General features: G+C 40.5%; 3 protein-coding genes across 5 annotated transcripts in view; 2 read left to right on the forward strand and 1 right to left on the reverse strand.

Moving 5' to 3' along the window:
- The window catches only part of LOC127008466 (uncharacterized), a 44,988-nt gene extending 43,413 nt beyond the window's left edge, over positions 1–1,575 (reverse strand). Inside the window, exon 1 of the mRNA XM_050880612.1 lies at positions 1,428–1,575. Coding sequence (XP_050736569.1) covers positions 1,428–1,575 — 148 coding nt within the window. The remainder of the gene's footprint in view (positions 1–1,427) is intronic.
- The window catches only part of LOC127008261 (uncharacterized), a 29,064-nt gene extending 11,451 nt beyond the window's left edge, over positions 1–17,613 (forward strand). The window contains exons 2-9 of one of the 2 annotated variants that reach the window (XM_050880033.1): positions 1,401–1,595; positions 11,062–11,240; positions 12,452–12,624; positions 13,249–13,423; positions 14,569–14,707; positions 15,487–15,687; positions 16,588–16,711; positions 17,190–17,613. In XM_050880033.1, coding sequence (XP_050735990.1) covers positions 11,065–11,240; positions 12,452–12,624; positions 13,249–13,423; positions 14,569–14,707; positions 15,487–15,687; positions 16,588–16,711; positions 17,190–17,419 — 1,218 coding nt within the window. In that variant the 5' untranslated portion in view covers positions 1,401–1,595; positions 11,062–11,064 and the 3' untranslated portion in view covers positions 17,420–17,613. Of the gene's footprint in view, positions 1–1,376; positions 1,596–11,061; positions 11,241–12,451; positions 12,625–13,248; positions 13,424–14,568; positions 14,708–15,486; positions 15,688–16,587; positions 16,712–17,189 lie in introns of those variants that run through there. The other variant, XM_050880034.1, reaches the window with a different exon arrangement.
- Positions 17,614–20,928: 3,315 nt separating this feature from the next.
- Positions 20,929–24,474, forward strand: part of LOC127008263 (alpha-tocopherol transfer protein-like) — a 23,718-nt gene continuing 20,172 nt past the window's right edge. The window contains exon 1 of one of the 2 annotated variants that reach the window (XM_050880047.1): positions 20,929–21,088. The gene's annotated coding sequence lies outside the window, so the exon portion shown is untranslated. The remainder of the gene's footprint in view (positions 21,089–24,474) is intronic. The other variant, XM_050880048.1, reaches the window with a different exon arrangement.

Consider the following 24,474-nt stretch of genomic DNA (forward strand, 5'->3'; position numbering starts at 1 on the left):
ACACATACTTTTTAACACGCACATTCACACACATGCAAGAAAGCCATAAAAACACACACACAAAAAAAAAACTCATATCTTGGTAACGCATCAACAGTGTTTTCGTTGATGTTTGTTTGGCTGTCAATCACTCTATCTATCTGTCTGTCTATCTATCTATTTCTCTTTGTCTGTATATATCTATCGCTATCTGTCTATCTATATATCAGTCTATCTATTTTATCTATTGTCAATCTATCTATATATCAGTCTATCTATTTTATCTATTGTCAATCTATCTATATATCAGTCTATCTATTTTATCTATTGTCAGTCTATCTATATATCAGTCTATCTATTTTATCTATTGTCAATCTATCTATACATCAGCCTATCTATTTTATCTATTGTCAATCTATCTATATATCAGTCTATATATTTATCTATTGTCAATCTATCTATCTACTTATCTGTCTGTTTGTCTGTCTATCTCTTTATCAACTTTTCTATCCATTCATCTATTTTCCTGTTGTTTTCTTTCTTTCTTGTTTATATATAATTAATATTTCATGTTTGTGTAATATATCTTTCTTTCATCAGCACACAGTAATAATAATAATAATAATAATAATAATAATAATAATAATAATAATAATAATAATAATAATAATAATAATAACACACACACACACACACACACACACACACACACACACACACACACACACACACACACTCACACACACACACACACACACACAGAGTCAAAACAAAGAGGGGAATAAGAAAATAAATAAAGAAAATAATAATAAAAGATAAGTCGCACTAAACAAGAATAACAAGAAAAAAAAAAAGGAAGGCAGATGGAGCAACAATATTCGGTCAATAAGAAAAAAAACGTAGTCTCTTGGGTTGACCTTTCTCTCTCTCTCTCTCTCTCTCTCTCTCTCTCTCTCTCTCTCTCTCTCTCTCTCTCTCTCTCTCTCTCTCTCTCAACTGTGTCAACCATATTTTCTCACCATATTTTTTTCCTTTTTTTTATTTTTCGTGTTGCTTAAAGAGAAAAAAAGTGCGTTCGTGTGTGTGTGCTTTAGTTGACACACACACACACACACACACACACACACACACACACACACACACACACACACACACACACACACACTAATACCCAGAAAAAACACAAACAAACACTTTAAAACATCGATACTGGTTATGACGAGAGAGAGAGAGAGAGAGAGAGAGAGAGAGAGAGAGAGAGAACGAGAACGAGACCAACCAACCCAGTATGGAACGAAGAACATGACATTTCTCCCTCACACACACACACACACACACACACGGAGCCCTCACCCATCCCTCTCAAACCAACCCATATTTCCCCTATTTCCCGCTCATCCCCGGCTACCTCTTATTGACAGGGGGAAGATGGATGCCTTAGCTCTGACCTGCGACCTGTGGAGCCAAGATGTGGACCCGGAGGACTGACCTGGCTGGGAAAATGTGAAGGGCAGTGAAGGGTCTCGTGTGGCGGAGGCGGCGGTAATGGCTGGTGTGCGAGCCTGCGGGGATCTCTGCGCATCCTCCCCCACGCATGGCCACGCCCGTCTGTCTGTGTAAGTCGGTCTGTGCGTGTCGTTGTGTCCGTGTTATGATCTGAGTGCGTCTGTCTGTCTTTCAATTTCTCTTCTTTTGGTAGATTGTTTTTTACAGAGATTAAATTGTCTGTGTCTCTCCGTGTCTGTCCGTGTAAAAGTCTGTCCGTGTCTGTCTGTGTAAGTCTGTCCGTGCGTGTCACTCTGTCCGTTTTATGATTTGAGTATGTGTCTGTCTGTCTTTCAATTTCTCTTCTTTTGGTAGATTGTTTTTTACAGAGATTAAATTGTCTGTGTCTCTCCGTGTCTGTCCGTGTAAAAGTCTGTCCGTGTCTGTCTGTGTAAGTCTGTCCGTGCGTGTCACTCTGTCCGTTCTATGATTTGAGTATGTGTCTGTCTGTCTTTCAATTTCACTTCTTGGTATATTAGTTTTTACAGAGATTAACTTGCCTATCTGTGTCTGTCTACCTCCTTTTGTTTTTTCATTCGCGTGGTTGGTAGACAGAAAAAAAGAGGAAAGTTATAAGTCTGTTCGTGCGTGCGTCTGTGTCCGTTTTATGATTTGAGTGCGTCTGTCTGTCTTACTATCTATCACTTTATGGTAGACTAGTTTTTAGAGAGATTAAACCGTCTGTCTTTTTTTTTTCTTCATTCTCATTATTGGTAGACAGAAAAAAGGGTTCTTATGAGTCTGTTCGTGCGTATGTCTGTGTCTGTTTATGATTTGAGTGTGTCTGTCTGTCTGTCTGTCTTTCTGTCCCTCTTATTTGTGGTTGGTTTGACAGATTAAAGTTTCGTCTGCCTGTCTCTCTGTCTGTACGTGTATATCTGTGCGTGTGTGTGTGTGTGTGTGTGTGTGTGTGTGTGTGTGTGTGTGTTCGTGAAAGTGTGTCTGTCTGTCTGTCTGTCTATCTCTTTATTTCATATATTTGTGGTTTAAAAGATGGATTAAACTCTCGTCTGTCTGTCTATTTCTGTATAAGTCTGTTCATGCGTGAGTTCGTGTCTCTGAATGAAGGAGTGTGTCTGTCTTGCTATCTATCCCTTTGTTGGTAGATTAGTTATTAGTTAGATGGATTAAACTTCCGTCTGTCTGTCTGTCTGTCTGTTTGTCTGTCTCCTCGTCGTCGGCCATTCCTTACCTTTCTCGTGATCGGTTGACAGAAAAAAAAAAAGAGATCCGTTTAAGACTTTCCATCCCTTTCAGATTAGTGGTGTGACAGATTAAAACCCTTCGTGTCTCTCTCTCTCTCTCTCTCTCTCTCTCTCTCTCTCTCTCTCTCTCTCTCTCTCTCTCTCTCTCTCTCTCTCTCTCTCTCTCTCTCTCTCTCTCTCTCTCTCTCTCTCTCTCTCTCTCGTGAGTGATGGATAGAAAAAGAGATGGAGTGCTTTTTTGGGTCTATCTATTCCCCCGTCTATTCTTTCTCCCGACGGATAGATTGATAGATAGATAGTTAGAGGGATGGATATTGTGTTTGTCTTTCTATGTTATTATTATTATCTCTTATTCTTATTATTGTTCTTCTTCTTATTATTATTATTCTCTTCTAATTATCTCGTGTTAGATAGATAGAGAGATAGAGAGATAGATATTAGTAGTAGATAGTTTGCTTGTTCTTCAGATAGTTCGCGTTTATTTATGTCAATCCGTCTGTCTGTCTTTTCCACTGATAGAGAAATAGATAGATAGATAGATAGATAGATAGATAGATAGATCGATAGAAGGAGAGAATGTTTGTTTGTGTGTTTGTCTTTCCATTCTCGTGATAGACAGATGTGTAGATAGGAAGATAGAGAGGTGGAGGGGTAGAGAGTAGAGGTAGAGGGTTGATGCAGTAATAAGATGATTAGAGAGATTGATTTATTGATTAATTGATGGGAAGGTTATGTTGTTGTTGTTGTTGTTGTTGTTCTTTTTTCTTGTTCTTGTTTTCCTCTTGTTATTTTTTTGTTGTTGTTGTTGTTCTACTTTTTCTTCTTCTTCTTCTTCTTCTTTGAGTATGTGGTTTCTTCTTCTTCTTCTTCTTCTTCTTCTTCTTCTTTTTTATCTTCTTCTTCTTCTTCTCCTTCATCTTCTTCTTCTTCTTCTTCTTCTTCTTCTTCTTCTTCTTCTTCAGTAGGTTAATCATCTTCTTCATCTTCCTCTTCTTCTTTTTCACCATCATTATCTTTTCTTTCATCTTCCTCTTCTTTTTCATCATCATCATCATCTTTTCCTTCATCTTCCTTTTATTCTTTTTTTCTTTCGAGACTTGACCAAACTTTTTCACACTTTCTTCTTTCTTTCTTCGCTGCAGGAAAAAAATGAAAAACGAAACTGCATGACCTCTCTCTCTCTCTCTCTCTCTCTCTCTCTCTCTCTCTCTCTCTCTCTCTCTCTCTCTCTCTCTCTCTCTCTCTCTCTCTCTCTCTCTCATGACGGGCAGGTAGCAACAGACTGGGGAGAGAGAGAGAATCAAATATGGTCACGTTACGAAGGCATTATTTTTTAAGCAGATATTAAAAGAAAAAAAAAGAGAAAAAGAAAACTTCCAAATATAGCCGAACTTTTTCCTCCTTACGTCCCTCTCCCTCCCCCCTCACCTCCTCTCCTCTCCCCTGTCTTCCCTCCTCTTCCTCCTCCTCCTCCTAATTGTACTTGTTTATATATTTTTTTCATTATCTTCTTGTTATTTTCTTCTTTGTCTTATTTTTCTACTGGTCATGTTTTTTTTTTATTCCTGTTCTTTTTTTATTTATTTTCTCCTCTTCTTCTGTTTTCTTCTTCCCCTATCACCCCTTCTCCTCCTCCTCCTCCTCCTCCTCCTATCTCCTCATATCTCCCTTTTTCTTCTCCTTCCTTTACTCCTCTCTATTCTTCCTTTTTCTTCCTCCCTTCAATTTTCTCCTATCTCTTTATTCCTCTCCCTCCCTTCTCTCCTTTCTTCCCTCTCTCTCTCTCCCTCCTCTTCTATCTAGTCTCCCCCTCCTCCTCCTCCTCCTTCTCCTCTCTCCCTCTTCTTTCTGTTGCCTTTCCCTCCCCCTTTTCTCTTTCTATCTTCATCCCTCTCCCTCCCTCCTCTTCCTTGTGCGTATCTTCCCTTCCCCTCTCTCCTCCCCTTCTATCTATTCTCCCCTTCCCTCCTCTCGCCCTCCCCTTCCTATTGCCTTCCCCTCCCCCCCTTTTCTCTTTCTATCTTCATCCCTCTCCCTCCCTCTTCTCCATCCTCCTCCTATCCCTCTTTTTCTCCTTCCCTCCCTCCCTCCTCTCCTTCACATCCATTCCTCCCTTCCTTCATCCTCCTTCCCTCCCTTCCTCTCTCCCTCTATCTCCCAAGTTTACATCAGCCTCCCCTCTACACTTATAAACCCTCCCCCCTCCCCCCTCTTCCCCCCTCCTCCCCCAGGTTTATTTTCACCCCTGAGACTCCTTGATCGACCAGCAATAGGCGGCGAAGCGTTGTGGGCCGAGCGGACCCGATAGTGTTATTACGTCTTTGTGTAGTATTCCTGTTGCTGGAGGAGAGGCGGGGGGGGGGTTATTTTGTTGCGCTCTCTCTCTCTCTCTCTCTCTCTCTCTCTCTCTCTCTCTCTCTCTCTCTCTCTCTCTTGTCCGTCTGTTGGTTCGTTTGTGCGTTTGTGCGTTTAGTCATTGATCGGTGTTGTGTCTGTGTGCTTGTGTCTCTGTGTGTGTGTGTGTGTGTGTGTGTGTGTGTGTGTGTGTGTGTGTGTGTGTGTGTGTGTGGTTATATTGCTCGCTTGTTCTTGTTGTTTTTTTGCCGGCTTTGTTTATTTTGCTCGCGCGCTATTTTTGTTTTTGTTTCTGTTTTGATGTTGTAGTTGTTGTTGTCGGGTATGGCAGTAAGGGCATTTTTTTTTCGTTGTTTATGCATGTTTTTTCTTTGTTAGTGTCTGTTATGAGCCATTTTTTATCGGCGTCGCAGACGCCGATCAACAGATTGTCCATCTTGGTGTTGTTGTTGGTGTTGTTATTCTCTTCAAGTTGTTGTTCTCCTGGCTTACCCAAGCATTGTAGACATGACATTGTATAATAACATTTGTTAGCCCTGATGAACCCTACAACATGGCATTATAAAGTCTTTTTTTCTTTTTTCTTTTTTTTACGTCTTGGCCTGTGGCGCCGATAGGCCTTCATAGAAGGGCCTGATGGTCGGCCCCAGCCCGTTGTGGCGCAGGCAAGTGTTTATAGTGGCGCCATCTTTACTTTTCAGCATTTTCCATTTTAGGCCCCTTGTTGCATACTATAAATTGTTGGGGGGGGTGGGGGGGGTGGAGGGTCATGCGACGCCGATCTAGCACAGTTTTTGTGCTATCAACACTTGTTAAAGTTCATTATATTAAGATAAGAGCAAAGGGAAGGGAAGTGAGGAAGGAAGGGGAGAAGTAAGAGTGAAGGGGATGAATGAAGGATGGAAGAGGAAAGATAAAAGGGAAAGGGAGGTGTAAGGGGGAAGGAAAGTGAAGGAGGAAAGGGAGAGATAAGAGGGAAGTGAAGTGAAGGAGCGAAGGGGACGGAAGGAAGGAAGAGAGGAAGGAAGGAAGGAAGGAAGGGAGGAAGGAGAGAGAGAGAGGGAAGGGAAGGAAGGGGACGGAAGGGAAGGGAAGGGAAGGGAAGGGAAGGGAACGGAAGGGCAGGGAAGGGAAGAGAAGGGAAGGAAGAAAGGGAAGGGAAGGAAGGGGACGGAAGGGAAGGGAAGGGAAGGAGCGAAGGGGACGGAAGAAAGGAAGGGAAGGGAAGGAAGAAAGGAAGGTAAAAGGGAAGGAGGATAAGAAATAAAAGGGAGGAAGAGGAGGGATAAGAGCGAAGGGAAGTGGAGGGAAGGGAAGGGAAGGGAATTGAAGGGAGGGAAGGGAAGGAAGGGGTATCAGCCAGCAATATTTCCCGATAAGACGCTATTGTGTCCAGAGAAGAGGAAAGAGTAAATAAAAGAGAGAGAGAAACTGGAGTGGATATGACTGTGTGTGTGAGAGAGAGAGTGCGTGTTGTTCGTCGTGACAGTCATTAGGTTCAAAGTTTAATAGATTACAAATTAGTGAAGATAAAGAAAAGAAGAGCAAAGAGGAAGAGGTGGGGGAGGGAGAGGGGGGTTGGTAGGCCTAACTAAGAGGGATGGTGATGGGGGGTTGAAGGGGGTGAGGGGGGGGTAATGGGGGTATTGGGGGAGTATAATAGAGCCTCCTACTTTTTTTTATTACTTGCCTTACTTTACTTATTTACTTTATTTTTTTCCTTATTTTACTTTTTTATATTTTTTTCTTACTTTTTACTTGCCAATCTTAATTTTTCCTACTTCCCTTTCTTAATATTTTTTTTTTGTTTTCTTTTCTCAGTTTTTGCCTACTTCATTTTATTTATTTTATTTATTTTTTTTACTTTTTCATCTATTATTTTTTTTCATTTGACCATATTCTTCTATTTCATCGCATATTTCCACTTCTGTCTATCTTATTTATCCTCTCTCTCTCTCTCTCTCTCTCTCTCTCTCTCTCTCTCTCTCTCTCTCTCTCTCTCTCTCTCTCTCTCTCTCTCTCTCTCTCTCTCTCTCTCTCTCTCTCTCTCTCTCTTTTAACGATGTAAGCTTTTAGGAAAATCAGATTTGCTTTTCGTTTTATTCGCGTTTATTGTTTTATCTCACGCCGTAAACACACACACACACACACACACACACACACACACACACACACACACACGCACCGATTGGAAACTATAGACAATACTATCTCCACTATCATCACCATCACCACTATCATCACCATCACCACCACCACCACCATCACCATCACCACCACCATCACCATCACCACCAACAACAACCACTAATACTACGGAATCTCTACACTCCAGACCCCCCCCCCCCCTCTCTCTCTCTCTCTCTCTCCGGCTGGCTATTGAGGTTTATATTTCCTCCTCCAGGGTAGAAGCGGATCTGATGGAGGAAAGAGGAGAGGGAGGGAGGAAGAGGTGGAGAGAAGGAGAGAAGTAAGGGTGGAGAGGGAAGGATGAAAGTAGTGGTAGAGAAAAGGAGGAAAAGTAGAGATGGAGAGAGGGATGGGAGAAGTGGAGAGAAGGAGGGAGAAAAGGTAAAGTAAAGAAGGGAAGAAGTGGAGGGAAGAAGAGAGGTAGAGGGAGGTAGAGAGAAGGAGGGAAGATGAGGTAGAGAGAGAAGGGAAGGAAGAGTAGAGAGAAAGATTAGAAAAAGTTGAATAATAGAGAGGAAAAAGTTGGAAGAAGAGGAGGAAGAGAGAGAGAGAGAGAGAGAGATGGTAGATCTAATAGTAAGATTCCCATATGTCCAAATATTGTCTCGTTTTGGAATTACTCTTTTTAGAAGCGAGAAAAAAAATGTTTATAGTGCTCTTTCTCTCTCTCTCTCTCTCTCTCTCTCTCTCTCTCTCTCTCTCTCTCTCTCTCTGTGTGTCTGCTTAACCGTATCCGAACAGGTATTGCATCCGTGTCCGCTTTTTTATAATTTATTTATTTATTATTATTATTATTATTATTATTATTATTATTATTATTATTATTATTATTATTATTATTATTATTATTATTATTATTATTATTATTATTATTATTATTATTATTATTATTATTATTATTTTTTTTTTTTTTTTTTTTTTTGTGTGTGTGTGTATATATTTCACACACATTCTCTCCAACTTGCGTAGAGGAGTCATGGCTCGGTTAAGTTAGGTAAGGTGTATGCAAGGATACTATAGACTCCTTTAGTATATATACGTAGCCTGTCACTCCAAACCGAAACCAAGAGCAAGCGTTTCGTCCGGTTGGGGAGGCGGTGACTGAGTGGTCAGCGTGCTGGCGCGGGGTCAAGGAGGACGTGGGTTAGCTTCCCGCTCGCCGCTACAAACAAGCTGGCAAGTTTTCAGTCACCGCCTGTCCTGAAGACTACCTATCAGCTCGGACTCTATATTCTCCCTAAAAGAGGATCAAAGATGGCGCCACTATAAACACTTGCCTGCGCCATAACGGGCTGGGGGCGAACACGCTGGCAGGCCCCACCAAGAAATTATACCGGCGTCATGGGTGAAACGTAAAAAAAAATAAAAAATAAAAATAGTCCATTCTAGCACAGACCAGTAATGCACACGAAGGGAAAAAAACGAAAACACGGGGAAGGGAAAAATAGAAACACAACAATGGAAACGTTATCACCTCCACCACCACCACCACCACCACAGCTATCACCACTACCCGCCCCCCCCCCACCGCCTACCACCACCATCACCACCACCACCAAAATCTCCTCCTCCTCCTACTCGTCTCGAAAGTATCTCAGTTCTTTCACGGCCTTCGTCACGTGAGGTGTTTTCTCTCTCTCTCTCTCTCTCTCTCTCTCTCTCTCTCTCTCTCTCTCTCTCTCTCTCTCTCTCTCTCTCAAAGTGCATAATTAACATCGTAACATTTATTTTAATCGGTTACGAAGTTTTTTTCTTTTTTTTTCTTCGTCAAGTAAAACCAAAGAAAAAGTTTATTATTTTTTTAACGGAAGAAAAAAAAGTGTTTGACAAAGATAATATTAATGCATGATAATATTAATGGTGTTTTGTTGTTATTATTACTATTATTATTGTCATTATTATCATCATTAGTAGTAGTAGCGATAGTAACAGTAGTAGTAGTTGTGGACTTGTAGTAGTAGAAGTAGTAGTTATGGTAGTAGTAGTAGTAGTAGTAGTAGTAGTAGTAGTAGTAGTTATAGCAGTAGTAGTAGTAGTAGTTTGTGTGATTTAGTATCCAATGTTGGTTATGGTGGTGGTGATGATGGTGGTGACGATAGTGGTGGTGGTGATGTTAATGGTGATGAAAACCTGAAAATCTGACAATGGTGTTGATATTAGTTATTTTGATGGTGGTGGTGGTGGTTTGAAAGTGACGGTGGTGGTGGTGGTGGCGGTGGTTTGAAAGTGACGGTGGTGGTGGTGGTGGTGGTGGCGGTGGTTTGAAAGTGACGGTGGTGGTGGTGGCGGTGGTTTGAAAGTGACGGTGGTGGTGGTGGTGGTGGTTTGAAAGTGCAGGTGGTGGTGGACATATTAATCACACAGAAAGATACCAATATTCATGCGTCTAGGTGAACATCCCAGAGAAAGACAAAGAGATTAAAGGAATGAACAAATTAATGAAAAAAAAAGAAGTAACTGAATATTTAATAACTATGAATTATCTGAGTGACTGACTGAATGACTGAAGGAAGGAAGGGATAAAGGAATAAAGGAATGAATGAATGAAGGAAGGAAGGAAGGGATAAAGGAATGAATGAAGGAAGGAAGGAAAAAAGGAAGGAACGAGGATAAAGGAATATATGAATGAATGAAGGAAGGGAGGAAAGAAGGAACGAGGATAAAGGAATGTATGAATGAAGGAAGGAAGGGAGGAAAGAAGGAACGAATGAGTGAATAAATTACTGAATGAGGGAATTAGTGAAAAAAATGAAGGAAGGAAGGATTGAAAATGAATGAAACAAACAAATGTATAATCAAATAAATGAATAAATAAACAAATAAGCAAGTGGGTCTAGATAAACAGCACCAGCGGCAGTAGTAGTAGTAGTAGTAGTAGTAGTAGTAGTAGTAGTATTGTAGTAGTAGTAATTGCGATAACCAGCAAGCACAATGAGCATCTTCAATCTCGTTACTCTCCTTGTCATTCATTCTTCAGACTTGAGTGCGTGAGTGAAAGAGAGGGGAGAGGGGGGGAGGGGGGAGGGGGTATGGGGGGGAGAGAAGTGAGAGAATGATCAATGGAGGAACAATGGAGATAAGTGTGTTCCCATGCGGTCTCTCTCTCTCTCTCTCTCTCTCTCTCTCTCTCCTCCTCCCCCTTCTAAGTCTCTCTCATCCTTCCTATCAACTCGAATTGTCACTCTCAACTTTTTCTCTTCGGGGGAAAGAGGGATGGAAGGACTTAGAGAGAGAGAGAGAGAGAGAGAGGGGGGGGGGGATGGGGGTGGAAGAGGAGGAGGAGAAGGAGGAGGAGAAGGGAAAACAGGGAGGCAGAGTGGTAAGCAGGAAGAAAGAGAGAAAAAAAAGAGGAAGAGATTGAAAAAAAAGAGGTGTAGAGGAAGAGGGGAAGAAGGGACTGATGCCGGCCTAGGGAGGAAGAGGAGGAGGAGGAGGAGGAGGAGGAGGTAGAGAAAAGAGGAGTGAAAGATTTCCTTCATTAAATACGTGTTCGTCCTCATTTTTCTGCTTTTTTTTCCTCGTCATTTATATCTTTGTTATTGCTCTTCTTCTTCTTTTCTTTCTTTCTTTCTTCTTCTTTTTCTTCTTTTTCTTCTTCTTCTCCTTCTTCTTCTTCTTCTTCTTCTTCTTCTTCTTCTTCTTCTTCTTCTTCTTCTTCTTCTTCTTCTTCTTCTTCTTCTTCTTCTTCTTCTTCTTCTTCTTCTTCTTCTTCTTCTTCTTCTTCTTCTTCTTCTTCTTCTTCTTCTTCTTCTTCTTTATTAATAATTCACCATTTCCCCCTCTACAGGAAATGTCTGGGCGTGTGTGTTCGTCGTGGCCTGCGTGGTGGTGGTGGTGGTGGCGGGCGTGGTGGTGGTATGGAGTGGTGGTGGTGGTGGTGGTGGTGTTGGCTGAGGATGTCCCCACCACCACCACCACCACTGACATAACACCTCCTGACGATCTCATTGTTATCATTCTTCATGGGTAAGTTTATTATTATCATTATTATTATTATTATTGTTGTTGTTGTTACTAATACTAATACCAATACCAATACCAATACTAATACCAATACTAATACCAATACTAAAACCAATATGAATAATATGATACCAGTACAAATATCAATACCAATACTAATACCAATACCAATACTAATTCCAATACTAATACTTCTACCAATAATAATAATAATAATACCAATACTAATACCAATACTAATTCCAATACTTATAATAATACCAATACTATTACCAACACCAATACTAATACTAATACCAATGCTAACTAATACCAATACTAATACCAATACCAATACTAATACCAATACTAATACTTCTACCAATACTAATACCAATACTAATACCAATAATAATTCCAATACTTATACTAATACCAATACTTACACCAACACCAATACTAATACCAATACTAACACTGTTACCAATACCTATACTAATACGAATACTAATACTAATACCAATACTAACACTGGTGGTGGTGGATACATTGTTTATACTTTTCAATATTTACTTTATATCTCAACACCAAAGTTTATATTGACCTTCCCTCTTAGTTTTTATCCTTCCTTCTCTCCTTCCCTCCTTTCTCCCTCCTCCTTCACCCCCCCTCACCCACCACCACACTCCCCTCCTCTCTCTCTCTTTCCCACTCCCTCCTTCCTCTCCATCCTAACACATGACCATTTCCCTGTCAAGTCCAAAGGTGTTCATCCATTGTATCTGATATAATAGCTTCCTGATCTGTTATTAATGACGGAAGGGAAGGGAATGTTAAGAAAGAAAGAAATTTAAAAGGAGATGAAAGGGAAGGAAATATAGTTAAAGAAAATTAGTGAAGAGGGAAGATTAAGAATGGAAGCAAGAAAGCGAAGAGAAAATTAAACTAGAATGTAATATTAGAGAGAGAGAGAGAGAGAGAGAGAGAGAGAGAGAGAGAGAGAGAGAGAGAGATGGTGTTGAGGAGGAGGAGGAGGAGGAGGAGAATAATAATGATAATATCTAATAATAATGATAATAGTAATAATATCAACCACTAAAATTATACTAAGAAAATAAATAAAGAAAAACATAATAAAGAAACAATAAGAAATAACGAAAAAAGTAGAATAAAAAATAATACAAGCAATAACATCCCATTTTCTCTAACCCTTACCCCGTTTTCTTCTTTGACAGCTTCAGGGGTGACTCTCAGAAACAGCTGCTTGAGGGTGACGACTTCCCAGGGTTCGCGAGACTCCGGGCAGACGGTGTGGTGGCCCGCTACCTGCCCCCCCTCCCCCCGCCCCCCTCAGACGCTGCCCCCCACCATCACCCCCACCTGCCCCCCGGAGCCCCCTTACTGGCAGGTGAGGTATAAGGGGATTTGTGTGTGTGTGTGTGTGTGTGTGTGTGTGTGTGTTCTTGTTATATATCTTGTTTTTTTATTATATTTTATCTTCTTTTATTTCTTTTGTTGTCTCCTTTATCCATCCATCCATCCTTTCTTCCTCCCTTTCTTTATTATCTCTCTTTTCTTCCTCTTTTCTTCTTCTTCCTCTTCTTCTTCTTCTTCTTCTTCTTCTTCTTCTTCTTCTTGACCTCTCTCTAAACCAGCTTATGTATGGATGATGATGATGATGATGATGATGATGAGGAGGAGGAGGAAGAGGAGGAGGAGGAGGAGGAGTGTTTACGCGCTTGAGAGAGAGAGAGAGAGAGAGAGAGAGAGAGAGAGAGAGAGAGAGAGAGAGAGAGAGAGAGAGAAATAGTCCTACTGTGAGATAGAAAAAAAAAACTACCCTAATTTCCTGCACGCTAACCACGACCATAATCAACTTATTTCCTGTCATTTAACTTTAATAGCCTGACTTAATTTACCTCACACCTCATCCCCTACCCCCCTTATAACTCTCTCTCTCTCTCTCTCTCTCTCTCTCTCTCTCTCTCTCTCTCTCTCTCTTATAACCCCCTTCCGTCTTATCTCCACACAGGGTTATATATGGAAAAGACAAACAGGAGTGAGAATATAACAAACTCTACCTTAAAGTCACTCTCTATGGACGTACCAAGGAAGAAAACGAGACTGTCATGGTGGACTAAGGTGGAGCCACTCTGGGTCACGGCGGCTCTTCACAACCTTACTTCGGCTCTCTTTAATTATTACAGGTAGGTGTGTGGGTGTCGTGGTGGTGGTGGTGGGGGGGGGAGGCGATGTATAGCACTTGGTCTCTCTCTGTCTGTCTTGTGTTTAATTAAAGGGGTATGGTGTTGTTAATATTGTCGTTGTTGTTCTGAAAATTGTAATTCTTCTAGTTCGAGTGTTGCGACTTTACATGTGTTACTGATTAATAATGATGATGATGATGGTGACAATGACGATGATGATGATGATGATGATGATGATGATGAGGAGGAGGAGGAGGAGAAAGAAGAGAAGGAGGAGGATCAGTAGGAGCATACTGATGAGGAGGATGAGGATAAAGATTGTTGACCTGGAAAATGAGACACCCGCACGTTGACACGAACCTTTATTTTGATCCTGTTCGGTCAAAACCTGGAACACAATTTGTGGCTACTAGAACAAAGAACAAGTCAACTAATATGGCATTATGATGACAGAACAGAGGGCGACGTATTTTCATAAACGACACGAGAGCGAGTTAACTTAAGTGTTTCGGGATCTCGGACTCGGACAAACTCGGACAGAAGGGATATCCGTGTGGATAGTACGTACCAATTCTTGACACCGTCTGCTACTTTATGTCCCTTGTAGCTCACCCTCAGGGCCTCTGACGCCCCTGACGTGAGTCACCCTCAGGACCTTGTGTAAGCATTCACTACATTAACTCTGCATTAACCCTATGCGATAAGACCAGCGAACCCGTGAACATCAACATAAGAACATAAGAACATGAGGAAACTGCAAGAGGCCGAGTGGCCTACACAGGGCAGCTCCAGAATCCCCCTCACTACTCACGATGGGTGAGGTGTTGTTACAGGGTTACAGGTAGAGGCTTGATCCTCGTTTACCTTCGGTACGGGCGTACGCTCCAGTACCCAATGACCTCTGACCCGACATACACACTCTCTCTCTCTCTCTCTCTCTCTCTCTCTCTCTCTCTCTCTCTCTCTCTCTCTCTCTCTCTCTCTCTCTCTCTCTCTCTCTCTCTCTCTCTCTCTCTCTCTCTCTCTCTCTCTCTCTCTCTCTCTCTCTCTCTCTCTCTCTCTCTCTCTCTCGCGCGCGCGCGCTTTGTTTCTGAATGGTGGTAACAAAGAAGATGATGACTTTCTTACCTGTGTGTATTCGCCAGGTGTGAGCCCCCGTGGGTATCCAGGGGGGTGTACTGCGTGCCCGCGCCCCCCGCCCCCCCGCCCGGCCCACGCAGCCTCACCCCCCACCTGCACCACGCCCTCGATCTGCTGGACGGCGGCGGCTACACGCTGGCCCTGGTGAGAGAGAGAGAGAGAGAGAGAGAGAGAGAGAGAGAGAGAGAGAGAGAGAGAGAGAGTCATTAGTGTTAAACAGATTCAATTATTTTTTTTTCTCACGCATCACTACCCTTATATCATCAAAACAGTAAAAGAAAAAAAGTAACTATTATACATTTGAAATTGTTAAAGGGAATTATTTACATTACTTTCAATACTTTTCATCCATTTTCTTTTCCCCATTCCATTTTTTTCCTAGATAAAAGCAATACAAAAAGATGACAGATTTTAGTGGAGGAATGACTAATACATTACTTTTATTTAATTAGGAAAGGAAATAGTTTCTTTCATCTATCCTCTTTTTTTTTTCCATTCCACATTTCTATACATTACAGCAATACCATACGGCAGATTTTAATGGAGGGAAGAATAACGCTTTGCCTTCATAAATTTTCACCCATAGTTTTCCCCGTTCAAGATTTCCTTATATTACAGCAACATGAGATGAGAGATTTTAATGGAAGAAAGATTAAAATACATATCTAAAAAAATATCAAGAAACAGTCAATAGATTTTCACTACTAATTACCTTCACTTCACTTAAACACAGGTACCCATAAACAAAGGTACCTTTAATTAAACACGGGTCCCTTTAAACACAGGTACCTTTAAACACAGGTACCTTTAAACACAGGTACCTTTAATCACAACTCCCTTCAAACACAAAAACACACAAATAACACATCTTTTAATTTCCTTCTTCATTCTTTTTTCTAACTTTTCCTTCTTTCTCTAACAAGGTCTGGGCTGGCGGCGGCGGCGGCAGAAGAGTCGGTATTGGCGGCGGTGGAGGTGGAAGAGGAGGTGGAGGTGTGATGGGTCTGCTGGTGGGAGAGGAGGAGGAGGATGAGGAGGAGAAGGAGTCTGCGTGGTGGAGGGCCGTGGATGTGGCTATGTTGGATTTGCACCACACCATGACAGCACACCAGTCAGCTAACACGGTGAGAGGAGAGGGGGAGGGAGAAGAGGGGGAGAGGCGAGGGACTGGGGAGGAGAAGGGAGGAGGAAGGGTTGGGGAAGTAGAGGAAGGAGGGGAGGGGAGGGAGGAAAAAGAGGAAGGGGAAAGATGGAAGGACAAATTTTGAGCAGCAGTTTTAGGATTAGTTGTTGTTGTTGTTGTTGTTGTTTTAGTTGTTGTTGTTGTTGTTGTTTACATTATTTTGCTGTTTTCGTTCTAGTAGTTTCCAGGGAAGAGAAAACACACCTGGCCTTTTTTTTTCTTTTCTTTTTGCCCTTAATTAAACTACCTCCCTTGCTGTAAAAAAAAAAAAAAAAAAAAAAAAGCAAGGGAAGAGAAGGGGGGAAAATGGAAAGAGGAAGGAAAGGGAGAGAAGGGGGAGAGGGCAAGAAATGAGCAAGGGGGAAGTATTTTCTCCATTTTAATTCATTTCTTTTTAAGGGGAGAGAAAACAGACAAAAATAGGAGGATAGAAAAGAGGGGAAAGAGGAAAAGGAGGAAGAGTAAAGGGTGAGGAGAGAGGAAATGGGGATAAAAGAGAGGAGAGCAAGAAAGGAAAAGGGGAAGGAAAGGGAATGGATGAAAAAGAGAGGAACAGAGGAAAGGAAAGGGGAAAAGGTAAGGATAAGGAAGAGGAAAATGGGAAGGAAAGGGAATGGATGAAAAAGAGAGGAACAGAGGAAAGGAAAGGGGAAGAGGTAAGGATAAGGAAGAGGAAAATGGAGAGAAGTAATATTTTCCCTCGTCACTCATTTTGTCTTTATATTTCAATCATCTTTGCATTCAATCATCTCTTTACATTTACTAACTTAATCACATCCTCCCCTTTCCTTCCCTACCATCCCTCCCCTCCCCTTCTTTCCCCCCTTTTCCCCTCAATCAGACCAATATCATCGTCATCAGCAGCCCCCTGGAGATGACGTCACCTGCTCATCTTAGCACTCACTCACCTGTCGACCGAACACCTGAGGAAGGGAGTCATGGGACGGTGTACGCTCTGGGCCCGAGTAAGTAGTAGTAGTAGTAGTAGTAGTAGTAGTAGTAGTAGTAGTAGTAGTAGTAGTAGTAGTAGTAGTAGTAGTAGTAGTAATAGTAGTAGTAGTTTCTTTACAGCAAAGGAGACAGTGCAAGGGCTTAAAAAAAAAATAATGAAAAAAAAAGCCCGCTACTTACTGCTCCTGATTATTATTATTATTATTAGTAGTAGTAGTAGTAGTAGTAGTAGTAGCAGTAGTAGTAGAAATAGTGGTAGTAATAGTATGTTAGATCAACGTATTTCTCTAACAATTCACTTATCTATCAATCTACTTTTCTATCTGTCTATCTTTCTATCTCTTTATCCATCCATAATCTACCTCTCTTCCTATTTATCCATCTATCTATCTGTCTATCCATCTATTAATCTATCTATATATCTTTCTTACTATCTTTCTATCTATCTATCCTTCACTCAAACAGTCCTCTCTCTCTCGCCTATTCTTCCAGTGTTTCGCAAAGGGGCTCGGGCGGGGGACGTGCGACCAGGTGACATCTACAGACTCCTCCGCCACGCCCTTCACCTGCCCCCCGCCCCCCCTGGACCCTCTAACTACACCGGGGCATCGCTGCAGGACTTCCTTCTCCCCCCCGCGGCGTCCTGTGGTGGTCGTGGTGGTGGTGGTGTGTGGAGTGGGGTGGTGGTGGGACTGTGGTGCTGGTGGTGGTGCTGGTGTTAGTGGTGGTGGTGATGGTGGTGTGGGTGATGGTGTTGGTGCTTGTGTGTGTGGTGATTGGAGTGGTGTTGTGTGTGTGTGTGTGTGTGTGTGTGTGTGTGTGTGTGTGTGTGTGTGTGTTTTGTTTATCTCTTTCCTTGTTCGATTATTTTCATTCTTTTTCTTCTTTAATAATAGTGTAATGATAAAGAAATAATCGACAGTCATCATTAATCATTGCTCATTTTTCTCCTTATTTATTTATTTTTTCCTTAATAATTTTGTATGATACGTTTTTTTTGTGAATTCCTCTGCACTTCTTTTTTCTTCTTTTCTTCTGTTCTCTTCTTTTTATTATTTTCCCCAACTATCTCTGTTTACTCTCTCCATTGTCTTCTCTTTTATCTTTTCTTCGCTTCTCTTTCTGTTTCGTTCCTTGTTTTTAATTTCTACACGGGCCAAAAGTGGATGTGTTCTACGTGTGTGTGTGTGTGTGTGTGTGTGTGTGTGTGGACCATAGTTAGGGTGTATAACTAAAGGTGTAACAAGCATTGGAGTGTTGTATAGCGTACTGTGTATTGCCTAGGTTAGTGATGTTGTTGTTTTTCTCAAGAGTTTGCATAATTAGGTAGGTGAGCATTCGTTGTTGTAATTATTCTTCGTTGACGTTCATGTTGGTGATGTTAATATAATGATAGACGAGGAGGATAATGTATAATGCAGTACTAATAATGTCTGGTGCGGTTATTATAGTGGTTTGATTAATAAGGTGAGTGGTGATGTCCAAATATTACTCTAGTCTTTAATTGAGATACTGAATGATACCCAAATATATTATGTTCTTTACGACTGTTATCATTAGTGTTATTACTACTGCTACTACTACTACTACTACTATTACTACTACTACTACTACTTTTCTACTGCTGCTACTACTACTACTACTACTACTGCCACAAAGCCCTGGTCGATTATGTCTTTGGTTGCTATTGAAAGTAAGAAAAGAAAAAAATGTATAAGTTGTGCGCTTACTACAGTAATAATAAAAGTAAAATAAAGTAAAATAAAGTCAAGTATATAGAGATGTAATAATGAGGTTTGTGCTTAATTAAATGTTCGCTTCTTTGTGTTATTTCCCAGGTCGGGTTTCATTATAAATTTAGCTGCCTTGGTGTCTGTTTGTTTAGCTTTACTGTTTTTTTTTATTATTTATTTATTCTTTTTTTTTTTGCCAGGGAGAATAAGAGAAGCAGAATCCGTCTGTTTTTTCTTCTTCTAATTACTATTTTTTATTCTTCTTTGTTATTGTTCTTGTTCTTTTTCTTCTTCTTCTTCCTTTTTTACAGCAGAGGAAACAGCTCAAGGGCAAAAAAAAAGGAAACAATAATTAAAAAAAAAAAAGTCCGCTACTCGCCACTCCTATAAAAGACTTAAGAGGAGTGGCCGAAAGAGAGGTCAATTTAGGGAGGAGAGGTGACCTGATCCTCCCCTCTTGTGCTTCATGCTATTGTTCCTCTTGCTCATGTTCTTCTTCTTCTTCTTCTTCTTCTTCTTCTTCTTTTACTTCTTCTCCATATGACCTGTTCCATCGTCTAACTAAATATATATGTTAATTATATGTGCAAAAGAGAACCGCAGAGAAGATAAAAAAAGATGAGAAGAAAGACTGAAGTGAAGAAAGGAGAAGATACAAGAATAACTAATAGAGGAAAACAAGAAAAAGGGATAGAAAAGAAAAGAAGAGAAGGGGAAGCAAATAAAGAAAAGATCGAGGAAAGACTGAAGTGAAGAAAGGAGAAGATATAAGAATAACTAATAGAGGAAAACAAGAAAAAGGGATAGAAAAGAAAAGAAGAGAAGGCGAAGAAAAGAAGACCAGAGGAAAGAAAAGAGAAAAAGAAATCAGAAATAACGAGATGCAGAGAGAAGGAGAACCAAGGAGAAGATAAGAGATAAGGAGAAGATAAAAGTAGGAAGAGATAACAATTAAGAAAAGAAAACAAGAAGAAAGAAATGGAGGGAAGAGATGACAAGGAAAAAAAGAGAAGAGCAGAGAGGAGAAAGAGAAGAGAAAAATAAACAGGAAGAAAAGAGAAAAAGAGAACAGCGAATAAGGAGACAATGAAGAAGAAGAAGAAGAAAAAGAAGAAGAGGAGGAGGAAGAAAAAGAAAAAAAGAGGAGGAAGAAGAAGAAACAGAAGAAGTAGAAGAAAAAGATGAAAAAGAAGAAGAAAGATAACTAACTTTTTATATCATCAATTAGAGAGAGAGAGAGAGAGAGAGAGAGAGAGAGAGAAACACATGAGGCGTAAAATGCCAACCTCTCTCTCTCTCTCTCTCTCTCTCTCTCTCTCTCTCTCTCTCATCACAAGATCTCTTATCTCGTCTGAACATCTTCCATTATCAGGGCAGAGGAACTATATATATAATCTGACTGAGGGGGAGAGAGGGAGAGGGGAGAGAGAGGGAGAGAGAGAGGGAGGGAAGGGCGGGAGAATGACACTATCACGCACAAGCCTTCAGTCAGCGCATTCCCCTATTCTTCACTTGGCGCAAAACTTCCTAAAATCGCTAAGTAATCGCTAAAAGAAGAAGAAAGTAATACCGGGAAATATATATCTTGCTGGAAGGGAGACATCTTTGGTGCTTGTGGAGATACGTGGAATACTGGAATACTGGGAACTGGAATGGCTGTGTGTTGATTCCTGAAGGTTTTGCTAGATTCCAGAAAAAAGAAGGAAGGGAAAGGAAGAGAGGAGTAAGGAGAAGAGGAAGAAGAAATAGGAATGGGAGAGAGTAGAGATCGAGAGAGAGAAGAAGAAGAAAAGGAGGAAACAGGAAAGAGAAGAAACTAAAGAGAGAGAGAGAAGTAAATGGAAGGAACGAGAGAGAGAGAGAGAGAGAGAGAGAGAGAGAGAGAGAGAGAGAGAGAAATAAAGTTAAGGAGAGAGAAATGGCGGGAATGGAAAAGAGATGTATGGTGGAGATAAAAGAGGAGATCGAGCGTAAAGAGAGAAGTAAAGAGCAGGAATAAGTAAAAGGAAAGGAAAAGAGAATAAAGAGAGAAGTAGAAAAAAATAAAAGGAATGAGAGAGAGAGAGAGAGAGAGAGAGGAAGGTAAAACAAAAAAATGGGAGAGGAAGTAAAACAAAATGAATAGAAAATGAGGATAAAGAAAAGAGAGGAAGGGAAGAGATAGCGTAATAGGAATATAATAAAGAGAGGTCAGTAAGAGAGAGAGAGGAAAAAAAAGAGACGGAATGAGGAGTTCGTGTCACCGTACGACAACTGCTCCGACCTTCCCGGCAGCACGACAACCCAGTGAAAACATATTGATTTCCGACTTAAATTACCGACAAACTTAACCTTTACCGACACGACAGCACGCGGAACAGAGAGACTAACCTTTCAACTAACCCCACACAACACACAACCCCACAGCAACGTAAAACAAGCGAGGGGGAGTGAAAGATAACAAAGTGGGTGTTGGTGGTGGTGGTGGTGGTGGTCAGGCCGCGCGGGGGTGGCTGGCGCACGGTTCATTGATAACACCATAAGAACCAGCAGATCAGAGTGAGTGGTGAGTAGTGGTGAGAGCAGTGGTGTCAGTGGTGTTGGTGCGGTGCTCTGGCCTACATACCTCGTCTCTGCTCTCCCTCCAACGGGCAGCACACCTCACGAAGCATAGTACAGGTGAGAGGTTAATTAAGATATGCATGCAGGTAAGGGATGCGGGGAAGGGTGAATGCAATTATGTCGTTAGGGTGATTGAATTAGTGTTTTTGGGTTGGTGGTTGCTATGTTAAAGGGGTGTTTGTTTATTTACCGCCCCGTGTGTGTGTGTGTGTGTGTGTGTGTGTGTTAATTCCCAACACCAATGAACTAAACTGTTTCTAACAACCGGTAAATTAACATGGGTGGTTCTGTGTGTGTGTGTGTGTGTGTGTGTGTGTGTGTGTGTGTGTGTGTGTGTGTGTGTGTGTGTGTGTGTGTGTGTGTGTGTGTGTGTGTCACCATGAATTTCACATTTCCACATGGCTAACGTATGTGTGTGTGTGTGTGTGTGTGTGTGTGTGTGTGTGTGTGTGTGTGTGTTCACGTGTTATTTGCGTGATGTGTGACATATGTAGCTGAATATATAATCAGTACCAGCGTGTATAATGTGTTAGTAGTAGTAGTAGTAGTAGTAGTAGTAGTGGTAGTAGTAGTAGTAGTAGTGGTATAGTAGTAGGTTGTTGCTATGGTAGGTTGTTTTGGTTTTAACTCGTGACATTGGTGGTGGTTGTGGTGTTCACGTGGCAATTATACTAGTGTACCAGATGGCCCTGTGGTGGTGGTGGTGATGTTGGTGTTGGTAGTACAAGGACGGCTGTTTATTGTTACTGGTAGTGGTGGTGGTGGTGGTGGTAAGGAGTCTAATGTTAGAGATGATGGTTTATCGTTAGTGGTGGTGTTGACTATTGTGTGTGTGTGTGGTGGGTGTGATGGTGTTGTTGGTGGTGATGGTGGTGGTGCACGTAACGAGCGAGTGAGATTGTGACCTTCAATATTATCGCTCTCCTTCACTGCGCCCTCATTATCTTCGTCTTTCTTTCATCTCCATCTACTACTACTACTTCTACTACTATCTACTACTACTATCTACTACTACTATCTACTACTACTATCTACTACTACTATCTACTACTACTACTGCTACTGCTACTGGGGTTGGTTCGCCCGTCACTGTGTTGGTTAAATTTTTACAAGCACGCACACAACACATATATCCGATTGTGTATTGTTCCATTGTGCTGTGATGTAAGGCTGCGTGAGAGAGAGAGAGAGAGAGAGAGATTTAAACCCAATTATGTATACTTCCTTATTATACTGCTCTCTCTCTCTCTCACACACACACACACACGGTTAACCACATAATTTCCACTCGATCATTCTTTCCCATTATTATTAACATTATCATTGTTGTTGTTTCACCAAATGATTGTATAGTTAAATCATTTCTTCTTAACTATTCTACTTATATCATCGAAAGAGGAGGAGGGAGAGGAAGAGGAAGGGATGGAAGGAGGGGGAGAGGAGGAGGGAGGAAAGGGTTGAAGGAGATAGGGATGGAAGGAGGGGGAGAGGAGGAGGGAGGGAAGGATTGAAGGAGATGGTGAGGGAAGGAAGGAGGATGCAGCATCAAAGAGGAGGAGATTTATATGGCAAAGAAGAGGGAAGGAGCCGAAGCGAAAGAGGTGGATGGAAGAAATGGAAGGGAGATAGAAAAAGAAGATGGGAGAGGAGGAAGAAGATGAAGAGATGATGGTAACGAGTATTTATCCTCCTCCTCATTATCACGCCATCCTGTTTGATCCAGTCACACACACACACACACACACACACACACACACACACACACACACACACACACACACACACTGCAGAACTATCATTTACAGAGTTAGCCTTTTAATTTATTTTATATTGTCTTTTTGTACGAATGAAAGAAGCTACATTGAGCGGTTAGGGAAGGGATGGGAAGGCAAAGAAAGGGATGGGATGGGAAGGGAAGGCAAAGGAAAGGAATGGAATAGAAGGGAAAGGAAGGGAAGGGATGGGAAAAGAAAGGAATGGAAGAGAAGGGAAAGGAATGGAAAAGAAGAGAAAGGAAAGCTGATAAGAATAGAATTGATTTTTAGAAGTGATAAATATATAATTGAGTTTTAACGAGGGTTGGGCATCGTTTAAGCACTCGTTTAGTCATTTATTATTTTCATCTTTATTACTTTTTTATTTATTTTTCGTTTAGTCATTTTTTCTCATTCCTATCATACTTATTTTATTTCTTCATTTTCCTTTCGTTTATTCCTATTTATTTACTGTATTCGATTTCAGTCTAGTTTATTCTTCTTATTTCAATCATTACTTATTTTATTTCTTTATTTTCCTTTCTTTTATTCCTATTTATTTACTGTATTCGATTTTCTTTCTGATTTATTCTTCTTATTTCAATCATTACTTATTTTATTTCTTTATTTTCCTTTCTTATTCTTATTTATTTATTGTATTCGATCTTCAGTCTTGTTATTTTTTTCCGTTCCAATCATTACTTCTTTATTTCTTTATTTTCCTTTCTTTTATTCTTATTTATTTACTGTATTCGATCTTTAGTCTAGTTATTTTTTACTTCTTTATTTCTTTATTTTCCTTTCTTTTATTCATATTCATTTACTGTATTCGATTTTCTTTCTAATTTATTCTTCTCATTTCAATCATTACTTCTTTATTTCTTTATTTTCCTTTCGTTTATTCTTATTTATTTACTGTATTCGATCTTCAGTCTAGTTATTTTTTCTCATTCCAATCATTACTTCTTTATTTCTTTATTTTCCTTTCTTTTATTCCTATTTATTTACTGTATTAGATTTTCTTACTGATTTATTTTTCTCATTCCAATCATTACTTCTTTATTTTCCTTTCGTTTATTCCTATTTATTTACTCTATTCGATTTCAGTCTAGTTTATTCTTCTTATTCCAATCATTACTTCTTTATTTCTTTATTTTCCTTTCGTTTATCCACATTTATTTACCACATTGCATTTGATCTCGTCTAATTTATTCTTCCCATTCTTTTTATTTATTTCCCTTCCTTCATTCACATTCATTTATTATACTGCATTCGATCTTCAATTTATTTATGCATTATTTTAGAAGCTCCGGTGTTTTTCGAAGGTAATTATCTCATTTAATTCTCAGTCCAATTTATCCTTCTCATTCCTATATTTACCTCTATTTATTTATTTTCCTTTTCTTTATTCATATTTCTTCACTATATTGCATTCGTTCGTTAACATAATTACTCGTTTTTTTTCGGGAACTCATAATTTTTTGGCGGGTAACTTATCTTTTTTTTCCTGTCCCCGAGCCAGCTTTTATTTATCATTTTAGAAGCTCGGGTATTTTTCGAGGGTAATTATCTTTTTTGGGGTGTGTCGTCAACATAATTACTCGGGAACTCATAATTTTTGGGCGGGTAACTTATCTTTTTTTTCCTGTCCACGAGCCAGCATTTATTTATCATTTTAGAAGCTCAGGT

Source organism: Eriocheir sinensis, chromosome 37 (assembly GCF_024679095.1).
Source record: "Eriocheir sinensis breed Jianghai 21 chromosome 37, ASM2467909v1, whole genome shotgun sequence".
Lineage (NCBI taxonomy): Eukaryota > Metazoa > Arthropoda > Malacostraca > Decapoda > Varunidae > Eriocheir > Eriocheir sinensis.